This window comes from Cibotium barometz, chromosome 30, assembly GCF_041138505.1.
Source record: "Cibotium barometz isolate CiBa-2024 chromosome 30, ASM4113850v1, whole genome shotgun sequence".
NCBI lineage: Eukaryota > Viridiplantae > Streptophyta > Polypodiopsida > Cyatheales > Cibotiaceae > Cibotium > Cibotium barometz.
The window spans coordinates 29,684,570-29,697,356 of record NC_141075.1 but is presented as its reverse complement, the minus strand read 5'-3'; the positions used below and the strand labels follow the sequence as shown (position 1 = coordinate 29,697,356).

The 12,787-nt window shown below is 40.3% G+C and overlaps 1 protein-coding gene across 1 annotated transcript; it reads left to right on the top strand.

The window, feature by feature from the left end:
- Positions 1-643: 643 nt before the first annotated feature.
- LOC147621367 (uncharacterized) lies at positions 644-5,300 on the top strand. Its single transcript, XM_086824103.1, has 6 exons — positions 644-2,397; positions 2,562-2,788; positions 3,493-3,748; positions 4,055-4,140; positions 4,405-4,502; positions 4,642-5,300. Exons 1-6 carry the CDS (start codon positions 2,191-2,193, stop codon positions 4,992-4,994), a joined length of 1,227 nt encoding a protein of 408 aa, XP_086680229.1. The 5' UTR covers positions 644-2,190; the 3' UTR covers positions 4,995-5,300.
- The last annotated feature ends 7,487 nt before the right edge of the window (positions 5,301-12,787 follow it).

Sequence of the window (12,787 nt, the reverse complement as noted above, 5' to 3'; positions counted from 1 at the left end):
TTTTTCAGATGCTTGAGGGATTTTACACAATAAAAGTTTGAGATTTCCATTGCCCAATAACTAGTCTCAGGTAATTAAGTCTCTTTGTCGAGGCTATGCAGCACAACACATTCTGATGTGTGAAAGACACTCATATTTTTAACTTTTTTTGGCGAGAGGGGTTCGTTCCATTATTTCTATAGGGGATGAGTGGAGTCTGCATGGCATAGGAGTAACGCTCTACCACTGGGTTATCGCCCCTGCTCCTGAGGGTCCTCATTTTGAGGTAGGATGTTTGTGAGAAGATTTTGTTTCAACCGAGGACCTTAATTTTCTCTAAGGAAAACATGGGAACTTTTTTGAAGGCCCTCTTTAATTTTTATGTGAATAAGGCATCGAAATGCTTTTCTCCATTAATTAATTAATTACTTTGCTTGCTAGACCACATCTCAAAGGTTCGAAGGAGTAATAAAGGTCATGCGAGGTATTTGAACCGTATGAAATTATCCTTCTTCTTTTGGTCACAAGATTTTTGAGATTTTGCCTACTAGGTGTTCACTCGCATACATCTCCTCTCTCTCTCTCTCTCTCTCTCTCTCTCTCTCTCTCCCATAGTTGCATGTGACTACATTGATTGCAACTTCTTTTGTTTAGGTCTTATATCCCAATCCTTGCATCGTCTCTGCTCTTACCACACAGAGAGTCAAATCTCTCTCTCTCTCTCTCTCTCTCTCTCTCTCTCTCTCTCTCTCTCCAGGCAGTGATGGCTAAGTCTTTCGAGTCTGCGCACGTTCATGTGAGTACAAGTGATTGCGTTAATAGCCCTGCGTCCTAAACTTGTTTATATCCGACTGTACAAGGTGTGGTTGGGGGGTGGATGCAAGAAGGGGAGTGCCGTTGCTCTCTCGTTGCTGTGTGCAGACTGTCTTACAAGTAGGTCGGGGAGGGGGGGTGGGTGCACTATGAGGGGAAGGGGCAGGGGACCTACAACTACAGGGGGCAAACTTTGTGGGGGACCTTAGGAAAGTTATGTGAGAGTTGAAACAAAGGGACAAGGAGGAATGGACATTGGGCACTTGAGAGAGGGAAGGCCTTTAGGGTGATAAGTGCGAACACTTGACAAAAAGAGAGGTGTGTGCGTGTGTGTGTGGGCTCTCATGATGGGAGGGGAGAGTTGCTAAAATTGGGCACGCTAAGACGCGGCATGGCGACCCTGCATTTTGCGTTTCTCCTTCAAGTTCCGCGTTCCTCTTCTCTGCAGTTGCCCGCCTTCTTATCTTGTAAGGAAAAACAACCCACCTTACCCCTTATCCCTTCAGTGTTTTACCCCTTTTTCCTTCATAATCATATTGCTTTCTATTGAGCTTTTGGGTGATCTGCATTTCAAGGTCATCTCGTTTAATCCTAATCAGTATGCAGACATTGAGCTTAACGCGGGATTAGGGTTTTTTTTTTGAAGCAGGCCTTATAACCCTTTTCTAGTGAGCATTTGTGTCATGTCATATGCATTGAGTTCAATGCAGAAATAGGGTCTTTTTTCGGAGGGTGTTTTCATCATATTTGAGCAACTGGGTTACCTTATATCTCACTGAATTGTGAGTTTAACACAGTAAGAGGGCCTTTTAGAGGCTATTACATTTGATCATTTTGGCCCATCTTATGGGGACCCTTTTGATGTTGCCTTTGTGATGATCAAAAGTGAGCACAGGACAGGACATTTTGAAGAGCTCTGGTGTTTGTTGACCTCTCCATTTAGTTGAAGTTTTGAAGGTTTTTGGCAGAGTAATTAGGACTTTATGAAGCTGTTATCTCTGAAGTTTTTGGGTCATTTCTCAAATAAAGCAGAAGAGGAACCTTTTTGGGCTGTTCTGCAACCTCCTTTTGAAGGGATTGAGCTGCCTTCTTCAATTTGCAGCTCTTGGGTCCTGATTTATTGAAGCTTTTTCGGGGGGTTTTGAAAAGAGGAGGGTCCTTTTTCAAATAATAAAATGTACCCATCAATGATAAAGTTTTACTATTCATATCTCCACTTGTAGAGGGAGCCTTCTCGAAGTTGCTTCAGGAACTCAATGCACACATTCAAGGCTTTCCATCATCAGAGGAAAAGCCCCCTTTCTGAACCTTTTTATTGAACCAATATTGAAAGTACTGCAAGCCCCCCCCTTTTTTTTCCTTGGGTTCAAAAGGCAAAGGCAAAGGCACACAATTCCCATGTCTTGCTCTGTGTGGCAGCCATCTAGGCTGAGAAAGCAAAGGCAGAGCAACATCAGACACAAAAAAGATAGTAGCACAAGCATATCAATGGGTGAACAAGTGCCCACATCCACTCCTACAAATGGTCCAGTTCTAGGTAGGTCCAATTTAGATTGCTTCTTGGATCATACCACCCTATCAGTACAATGCCAATACTTATCCAAGGTAATTATAAATGTACAATCTCTCATAATCCGCTCCATTGTGATGTTTTATCGTCAACATTTTGTTGCATTCTAAAGCTAATTTTGGTTTAAAATCACTAAGCTTATGATGATTAGTGAGGCCTACTAATCAACTCTTGTTATTATTATTATTATTTTTGGCAGACTTCAATTGCTGATACTCTATGTGAGAATTGTAAGTTTCAAAGTGAGAGCATTCCTTATTTTAACCTGGGTGATTTGTGGAGGTCTTTTGATGAGTGGAGTGCTTATGGGGCTGGGGTCCCCCTGATATTGCCTTGTGGGGAGACAATAGTGCAATATTATGTGCCATATCTCTCTGCTTTGCAGATCTACTTGCATCCTGGCTGCATCTTGTTTTCAAATAAGAGGTATACAACCATTTAGTGTTAATACTTTGGTGTGGTTTGCCCTCTCAAAACATTAGCTTGTCATGTATCCTTGCAATTAATTGTGTAGTGTTTATAATGCAGGGGTGCTTTGCCCTTTCAAAACATTAGCTTGTCATGGGTCGTTGCAATTATCATGGAAAAAACTATTATGATAGCCCTCTGAACATTAGCCTATGATGGGTCTTTGCAATTAACATGGGAAATACAACTATAAATGCCCTCTCAACGTTAGCTTATGATGTGTGTTTGCAATTGATGAATAAAAATATGGGTGCAGTCTTGTTATCAGGTTTCAATTTCTTTTAAAATCTATGTGAAGTTAGTGATGAGTGGGCACTTGTAGTTTTTTCTTATCAATTTCCACAGGTATTGCAGGCTTTCTGTTTCTTTTCCTTCAGAGCCCACAATGCAAGCTTTGCTTTTTCTTGCTCTTTTATCTTCCTAATGAAAGCCCACAATGCAAGCTTTGCCTTCTCTTCTCTTTTGACCCTTCTGCATCACAGCCCAAAATGCAAGCCTCGCATTTTCTTGCCCTTTTACCCTTCCACATCTCAGTCCACATTGCAATTTCTCTCTCTCTCTCTCTCTCTCTCCAAAACAAAGTTCTGCTTTTCTTGGCTTTCCAAAGCTTTGTAGCTTTGTAGAAAGGATCAGACATACTCAAATTGATGTTGTTTTTTCAGGAGGCCAGGTGATGAGAGTGATTGGAGTGATGCCAGTGACATGAGGGATGCTAGCAGTGATTTTGGGAGCGACAATGAGAGCGAAAAGATGTCAACGAGGCTTCAGATGAAGGCTGACCAATGGGACAGTTCCAGCTGTGTGTCCTCAGAGAGGCTAAGCTCAGCGTCAAGTGAACAGGGTGATCGACAAGGTGACCTCGTTTTCGAGTATTTTGAGAGATGCGCCCCTTATGGTAGAGCACCTCTGGCAGGAAAGGTGAGTAATGCGGTAATGATTTTTGGGCAGTTTTTTTCTCGACTTGGTGGGCTTGATGGGTCTTTTTGTTTTGATGATTTTGGGCTTTTTTTAATTGCTTGATTTGGTGTATAATTAGCACCTTATCTGACCATTTGCACCAACCCAATGCTTTGGGAGATGCGATATGCAAATGTGATGTGCTAGTGTTGGCCTTTAATCCTATTCGACGACCCAGACTGAAGCTATTGATTGTTAATTTTGAGTTTAAGCTAGCCCCTAAAGTGCTCGTTTGTGCTAATTTTTACTTAATGGCATGCTCTGTAGATCAGTGAACTTGCAACCGGATTTCCTCACTTGCATTCTCTGAGGAGCAATGAGTTGTCTCCTGCGAGTTGGGTTTCTGTGGCTTGGTAAGTATTTTTCTGAAGACATTTTTCTACAATTAGCTTAGCTATAATGGTATTCATTCAAAAATAATGCTGTTCTGGGTGTATTTATAGCTGTCAAAGTAAACTTTTAGGTTCAAAATTTTTTTGTCTGTCTGATGGGTTTCACAGGTATCCGATTTACCACATTTTATTCTTTTGAGAAATTATGCTGTTCTAGTTGTGTATTATAGCTGTCATATTAAGAGAAATCTTTAAGATATTTTCTTGTATGATGGGATTTCACAGGTATCCGATCTACCGCATTCCGACAGGACCTACAATGAGTGACTTGTCTACGTGCTTTCTCACATTCCACTCTCTTTGGACTCCTCCATTGTTGCAAGGTGGGTGCAATGCATTATCTTTTAGCCAGATTTTACCCAATAAGAATGGTCCTAGTTGTAGGATGAATTTAGTTGCACTTTAGCCGTTACTATATTGTGTCAGCATAAGGCTCTTATCCTGGATTTCAATAACTTGCAGATGCAGCAATGGAATTTCAGGCCAACACAAATCATCAGATTGTTAAAGAGTTGTTTGACCATAACACAGATGCCTGTTCACTAGACTCTGATGATCATAGCAGTAAGCAAGAGCAGTGGCTTCAAGATCACTCAGCTTGGAGGGGCAAGTCAGGGACGACTTTGGAGTTGCCTGCATTCGGTTTGGCTTCTTACAAGCTGAGGGGCCCATTTTGGGCATCCGCAGGAGCTGCTGACAAGCAGCGTGTGTCCTCTCTTGCCAACTCTGCAGATTCATGGGTCAGGCAGCTCAGAGTGCAACATCCAGACTTCAATTTTTTCGCTTCGAGGGAGGGGATGAGATCTTCCAAATGAGTTTTGCACATCAGAGAAGAGAGACAGCTAACCAATTTTGTGGAAGAGTGCCAACTGTTTTTGGAGGGGGTTTGATGCTCATAGGTTGGGTGAGCTTCATATATAGTCTTGCACAGTGTTATTTTGTGTGCCTGACTTAATCTTTACTAATTATACTTATATGCGTTTCCTTACCTTGCTAATGGTGAGGGATTTGACCTCAGTGATAACAGAGAAACTCTTCAATGTGTAATGGTGAACTGTGAGTATCTCCTGATGTAAAGTTGTGATCTTTCAAGCCTGTAAAGCTTTTCCCTTGGGGTTTTCTTTTGAGTTGGTACTTTTTCAAATAAAACTGCATACTGATGATAGCGTCCACTCCACACGTCCATGATTCAACCATTCACAGTGTCCATGATTCAACTATTCACAGTGGCCACTCCACAGGAGGCTCACACATTTGCATGGGCTGGAGTGGTTGGTGTGTTGAAAGGTAGGGCACCACTCTGCCTAACATATTTAGCTTGGGGGGAGTGGAGATGTGAGGATTACCATTAGACTATTCCACACTTCCACCATATGTGGGAAAACTAGCACCTCCTTCACCCTCTCCACCCCTCATCATCAAGTTTTACACCTTGATGATGAGGGGTTTACACCTTCCAACACTCCCTCCAGTCAAGCACGGAGAGTAGTGGATTATGGACTCTGATACCATGTTGAAAATGCCGACATCTCCGTGATCGGAGCACTCATGGTGGCTAGCCCATAGGAGGAGCCCTGTGGGAGGGGTGGCTTTTCTCGTAGGGCCCCACTTTGCCTCTATGCAAAAGATTTAGCTTGGGGGAGTGAAGATGTGGGAGGTGCTAGTGGGCTTTTTATCTTCCACGCTTTCACGCTATGTGGGATTACTACTCCGTTCCCTTGTGCCCTCCCATCATCCATACAAGGTTTACATCTTCCAATTACTTTATATGAATTGCGTTTACCTATTATGGCCTTCACAATGCCCATGGTGTCACAAATTTGTGGCCCTCGCACTGCCCTCCATAATCCTTGTTGCTACATTCCATAAGTTGGCGTTAATGCGCGTGTCATGTGTATAATGTGAAAAGAGTCATGTCTCTCTCTCTCTCTCTCTCTCTCTCTCTCTCTTGTGTGAACATGAGTGTGTGAAATGAGTCATCTCTCTCTCTCTCTCTCTCTCGTGAACATGAGTGTGTGAAACGACATTACTTTAACATAAATAAAATAAACATAAAACCCAAATAGATCGTTCAGTTAGGCTTAACCTTAATCTGCAAGAAATTAGGGGTGAGACAGATCGTCGCGATGTTGAATGTATTAGAATGATAAGGTTGTGTATACACAACTAGAATTACAAGGCATATTGTCCATTTGGTGTCCTTTCACACCGGGTGGTTAGGGAAAAAAACCTTCAATATAGAAGGTAAAAAGTGCTCCTTATAAGCCCATGTTCACACCTAGCACTACCACTCCGAGTTTTCCTAATGCCCCCTCCCATTAGTGATAGTGTGAATATGTACAAGGTAGCAAATCGTTCTCAAAATGGGAGTAAATTCTAAGTTTTGTGGAAAGATTAAACCAAACTCATCTCCCTTGCATGTAGCCTCTCTCTCAAATAGTGATAATGTATCTCTATGTGCCTAGTTTGAGTATGGGAGATTGGATTCTGTGCTTATAGTACTATGATTGTCTTTGCCATCAATCTCCTCAACCAAGTGCACTCAATTGTAATAGTGGAAGCTGCCTTGTACTCAACTTCACAGGAAGATGTAGCCAATGTAGTCACAATAGGTTGCTTTTTGCTCAACCATGATATATGCATGGACTCCCAAGGAAAAAGCAATTCCCACGTGTAGATTTCCTTGCGTGACAAATCATTGTACGCATGGAGCTGAAAACCACCCCTTGGCTTCATATCAAGCTCGGGGAGCGTGTTTGAGGCCATATAATGCCTTGCATAATCTACACACTTCCCTTCCTAACCATGTGCCACAAAACCCATTGGCTGACCCATACACATTCCCTTGTGCAAGTCCCCATTAAGAAGATTGTTTTGATATCCAAACATCTAATGCACTAACACTTTTGATGGTAGTCTCATCCTAGAAGTAGGTACAAAAGTCTCATCATAATCAATGTCCGTTTGCTGAGTATATCCCTTTGCTATAAGTCTTGCTTTGTACTTGTCAATAGTACCATCAGACTTTCTTTTGACGTTGCAAACTCACTTTGTACCAATAGCTTTCTTGCCATAGGGCATGCCAACCAAATCCCATGTGCCTTCTTATATATGACATCCATCTTGTCATGCATATCTATCATCCAATGTTCATTTTCTTGGGCTTCCTCTAAGGAGTCAAGCTCATCTGCATCACAAAGACTACTCATTCAACAGGCATCAACATGATGTGGTTCTTTTGAGCTTCTAGAACTAGCCTGTGTCTTGCTCTACTGAGGGAAGTAGAGAGTTTTCTCTCTTGAAAAGTATGGACATGTCTAGCCTCCTGTAAGTTGCCCTCCCTTCCCTCACAACGTCCTCCCACATCATCATATGTGCAATGGGATGATCATTGAGCTAATTTTGTGCAGCCACATATTGTCTATTTAGCTGCAAATCATGCTCGCTGATTGTTCTATTATCATGAGCCAATGGAAGTGGTCCACCAAATATGTCATGTGAGTGTACATATGATGGTTGTCAGATGCAGTGAGGTGCTATGTGACACAGTCTCATCATCAATGCTATAATTGTATAGAATTAGAACCTTTTTAGGATTATTTACCGTATGTCGTGACCCCATTATGAGACATGCCAGACATGAGCTACGTAGGTCTTTCCAAGCCTTAGGTGCTATCACTTAACCCACTTGGAGAATAGAGCATGTAGGTCATCCCAGCATAGGAGTCATAACAAGTATGTAGAAGTATTAACATGGGTATTCAAGGCTTTGGGCTAGCCCAAGGCCCACCAACCATGGGAAGCCTTGCACATTGGTAGGTCACAAAGGGGCCAACCATGGCTAGTTGGCCAGCTCTATGAGGGCATAGGCCTAGTAGGCCCTCACACAAGCCCATTGACCCAACAGAGTAAATGTATCCCAACCACACAAATGAAAAAGGGTAGCATTTAATGACATTTTTAGAAGTCGTGAGCATATTAAAAAATAGCCCGATAATAGCATCTGTAAACCGACTTGTATCTCAATGATCCTATAAAAGGTGCCTTTAGTCTCTTGTCTAGTGACTCCTCTCATTCCCTCACAAGTGAGCATTGATCAAGATCATAATTATGTGTTCTTGACTTGTGCATACATACTTTTCAGTAAAGCACTTCCTTGTGCTTCAGTCTAAGGCATCCCGAAGTCTTCTTTAGCATTCAACCTTTAGTCTTGCATGTCCCTTAGCAAAACTGGGTGTGCAAATTGGTTTCAAAGTTGTCTTCAATCCGCTTGATGATTCAGCTGACATTTGGTCTACCTCGTCTTGTGTTTGGCATTCCATTCATCAATAAGTTTCCTACATTGCAAAGAAAGTTATACAAAGAAATATATCAAATACTAGTGAGAGGGGCCCCTTAAGTGGGTAGATTGGGACCCAAGCTAGTGTTGTCTCTACATATTCTCTCTCTACATATCTATCTCATGTAATAAAGATTAAAGTGGATTGCTTCATGCTCTAACATAAAGGTATAAAGAAAGCTTTGCTATGAGCACGATCAAACCGCTTACATACTACAATGGTATCAAAGCTTCTAGTTGTGACCCAACTTGGCTACCTAAAGTGGGAGCATCCATTGGGTGGTAAACTGAGGTCAGGAAAGACCACCCAACTATCCAACCATGAAAGGAGAAGTAGAAAGAAGCTTCAAAGAAGACACCACGATAGAAGAAAGTGCCCACGAAGACACCACACTGCAAAAGAAAATGTCGACACCACAAAAGAAGAAATGCTTTTGCAAAGCACTAAAGATTTTCTTTGAGAGATGATGGAGCAAAACATGCTACTAAGGCTACAACTTCAACAGGCAAAAGACGAAATGCTTTTGCAAAGCACTAAAGATTTCCTTCGAGAGATGATGTAGTAAAACATGCTACTAAAGTTACAACTTCAACAAGCAAAATAAGCAGAAAAACTAAAAGAGTAGGGTTCCACATAATTTGAAGGCATGCTTCTTCTAATAGAGCAGTAAAGATGCCCGAAACTTGATGAGGAACAAAAAATTAAGAAAGCCAAATGTAGGGTTGAAGAAGCCTAGCATGGGATAAAACTCGCTGGCGTAGAGAGAACCTCCCATCCATTCGTCCTAAGGATCATTGGATTGAGTTAGTCCTTGGATATAGCCTCCTAGTAAGTTCCCCTATCACATGTCCAAGGCATTAAAGGGTGAGCTGGAGAAATAATTATCCCACTTGCTCCACACTGGGATTCATCTAGCCATCATCCTTGTTGTTTGCTACCCCCATCTTATTTATGCAGAGGAAAGATAAGAACACACGTTTATGTGTGGACTACATTACACTGAATAAGCTCACCCATCAGAATAAGTTCCCAATGCCCAAGATTAAGTAAATATGGAGTGCAATGGTGCTAAGAACTTTTTCAAAATAGATCTCAAGAGTGGCTACTATCAAATTCGGATCTTTAAGGCCAACATCCCAAGGACATCTTTCCGAACCAAAGCGTTGTCATTATGATTTTTTGGTGATGTCGTACGGACTCACCAATGCATTAGTGACATTTAATAAGATGATTTCTTGGGTATTCATAGAGCTCATTGGAAAGTGTTGTGTATTCTAATATTTATCTTTTCTGCCATTACAGAACAGCATGAGCAGAATGTGGAGAAGATCTTGGAACTTTTGTAGGACTATGAGCTCTACATCAATAAGAAAAGGAGCACATTTGGGCTATTAGAAGTTCATTATCTGGGATATGTGATCAATGCTTTTGGTATTTGCCTTGACTATAAAAAGGAGCACGCTATATTAGATTATGTTATTCCCAAAACAACTTAAGAAATTAGATCATTTGTGGGTCTTTGCCAGGCCTACAATAACCATATGGACAAGTTTTCTGACTTGCAGCACCTCTCACTGGTCTTATCAAGGAGGTGAAGATGTGTTGCTACTAGAAAGTGTCCATTTACGAGCAAGGCTCTTAAGGCTTTTCATGCATTGAAGAAAGTGACCTTAGAAGCACTAGTTCTTAAGCTGGCATCATGGGATGACCTATTTGAGGTTATTACTAATGCTAGCAATATTGCCATTGGTGCTTTTTACGATAGGATGGCAGACCAACGAGCCAAAAGGTGAATGTCACCAAATAAGATCTATTTCATAACACTCAAGCAATGTAAAAATTTCCTTTATGGGAGAGAATTCATAGTGAAGACCAGTCACCAAACACTTGCCCAATGGAGTGATAGGCAAGCCACGTGGATTTAACTTTTCCAACATTTTGGAGGCATGATTGAGTATGCCCTTGGAAAAACAGTCTTGTTGATGATGCTTTTAGTTAGAAATCCACCATTTAGACATTGCAAGAGTCCACTGAATTTCCCTTTGACAAGTAGTTGCATGGTTCGACGGTACTTCACCATCCGTTCCATTTGATCCGGGGGGTCATGTGACTTTGGATTGAATCACATTTTGGTACTTTGGTCTTCTATTTGACCTTGGCATCTCGATACCTAGTTGTGGGTTGATTTTTGGATTTTGTATATAGCCTTTTGTATATGTTGTTTGTGCACGACCACTCTTTGATTTTGAGGATGAAATCATTGTAGGAGGGGATGGTTTGTAATGAATTGATTTTAGGTGCACATGCATATGGGGGGATGGGCCTAGGTACATGGGGGCCTCGGGTCATTTATACATGTGGGCACATGGGCCTTAGGATATGAAAGGCACACGTCTTGTGTATTTGGTATATTTAATGACTTTTGAATCTACGATACACTTTAGATTTCTTGGAGCTATTAACTTCTTGCCCAAACTTTCATGGATTCCTTCATGAACCTATGGCTACTCTGGGAATTGAGGAGAAACCTGTGTGGACTCTAGCCAATCAATGAGCTCTATTCTTTTCCTAGATCTCCTTCTTGCATTTTTATCAGAGCTTTGCCTAGATCCTTTTGACACTCATTGTTTTGCAAGATTAAAGAATTACTTGACTATTGACTATGGCTTACACCGCACACTTTACCCTCCTCTCACTTTACACTACACACTTTACCCTTTTAATTAGTGAAAGGGGCCACTTGACTTAAAAAAACATATATTAGAGATACTCTCATTAGATGATCAAAGTGTTACTTGACCATTGACTTTGGATTAGAGATGCTGACTTATACATTTTCTTGTATCATCGATGTTATGTTGACTACTATCATGGTATATTAACATGGCATAAATGCTATCCTTTGTATGTTGACTGGAAACAAGTGTTGCGTGTCTACCCACCAAAAAACTTATTGAGATCTACCCAATGATGCTAATAATATACGACAATGTAAGATTCCTCCCCAGCCCCTCAAGATGTCCAGTTTCTTCCCCTGTAATCAATTCCCTTTTCTAAATAATAAAAGATCTTGTTTCTACCTGTTTTGGCCTAGTTAGAGAAAATGTTCTAGAGAGAGATAATTCAGTTTTTAGATATCTTTGGATAGAAATATATCCCTTCTTATTAAAATAAATTCTCTCGAAACAGAAGTTTAAAAAGAAATTCCTAAGGTGCATTAGAAATAAATTATAATGTGCACAAAAGACCTTAAGGCCTAAGGGTCAAGATTTTTTTGAAAATTTTGGATTATGGTCTAATTAATGTTCCTATGGACCAATAAGATTAATCCAAATGTAGGGAGGAGATAAATTGAAGAATAAAAGAACCCCCCCCCCAAAAAAAATGAGTAAATGCTCACATAAGATGAAGAGTGGACTAAGGACCAAAGAAAAGAATTAAAAAACTAAATTTTGACACCTCAGAGTGGGGATCTCCCCTCATGAAGTAGGTGCCTTTTTCTCATCATTACCTCCAATTCTTAATCAATAAAATGAGATATTTTCATCTCTCCTCTCTCTTGTTTCAAAACTAGATCCAAAAAGTAAGCTGAACTGACCCAAAAAATGATAAAAAATTGACCAAACTGATCTGGAAAATTCTAGAATCAGTTTGCTTGGTTAGAGGCTCACTTTTTCCTATAAATAGAAGCCTCTCCCTTTGTAAAAGCTTAATGGTGTTTATGCAGTGTTACTCTACTCTCCTGCCCTGAGCTATCTACATTGAATTTTTTATAATTCAATTATTTTTGGCCTAATCCTCTCCAAAGTGAATTGGTGGCCACTCTTGCTTCAAACAAGAGTAGAACCCTCAATCCCTCAAGCCAAAGGAGAGCTTACAAGCTCCATGTAAGCTAATTTTCTTACTTGTTTATGAATTTTTATGAAAAGTCTATGGTTTTCTTGATTTTTATGTTTTGCTAATGTTTGAATTAAATTCAAACGCTATGCCTTGATGAAAAGGCCACCCTTTATCTTCTTTAAATTTTAGCCTTTCTTAAATATGCATGGATATCACTGATATTAATTATTAAATTGATTTCTATGCATAAAAAGATGCATAATGGAATTTTTTATTCTTATAAAAGTGTTATTCTTATTAAAATTGATTTCTATGCATAGAAAGATGCATAAAGAAATTTTTTTAATTATAAAAGTTTTATTCTTATTAAAATTAATTTCTATGCATAGAAAGATGCATAAAGAAAATTTTTTTATTATAAAAGTGTT

Coding starts and splice junctions, on each gene's coding strand:
- LOC147621367 (XM_086824103.1), top strand. CDS start 2,191: ATGTCTTGCTCTGTGTGGCAGCCATCTAGGCTGAGAAAGCAAAGGCAG. Junction 2,789..3,492: donor ATCTTGTTTTCAAATAAGAG/GTATACAACCAT, acceptor TTGTTTTTTCAG/GAGGCCAGGTGATGAGAGTG. Junction 4,503..4,641: donor GACTCCTCCATTGTTGCAAG/GTGGGTGCAATG, acceptor AATAACTTGCAG/ATGCAGCAATGGAATTTCAG.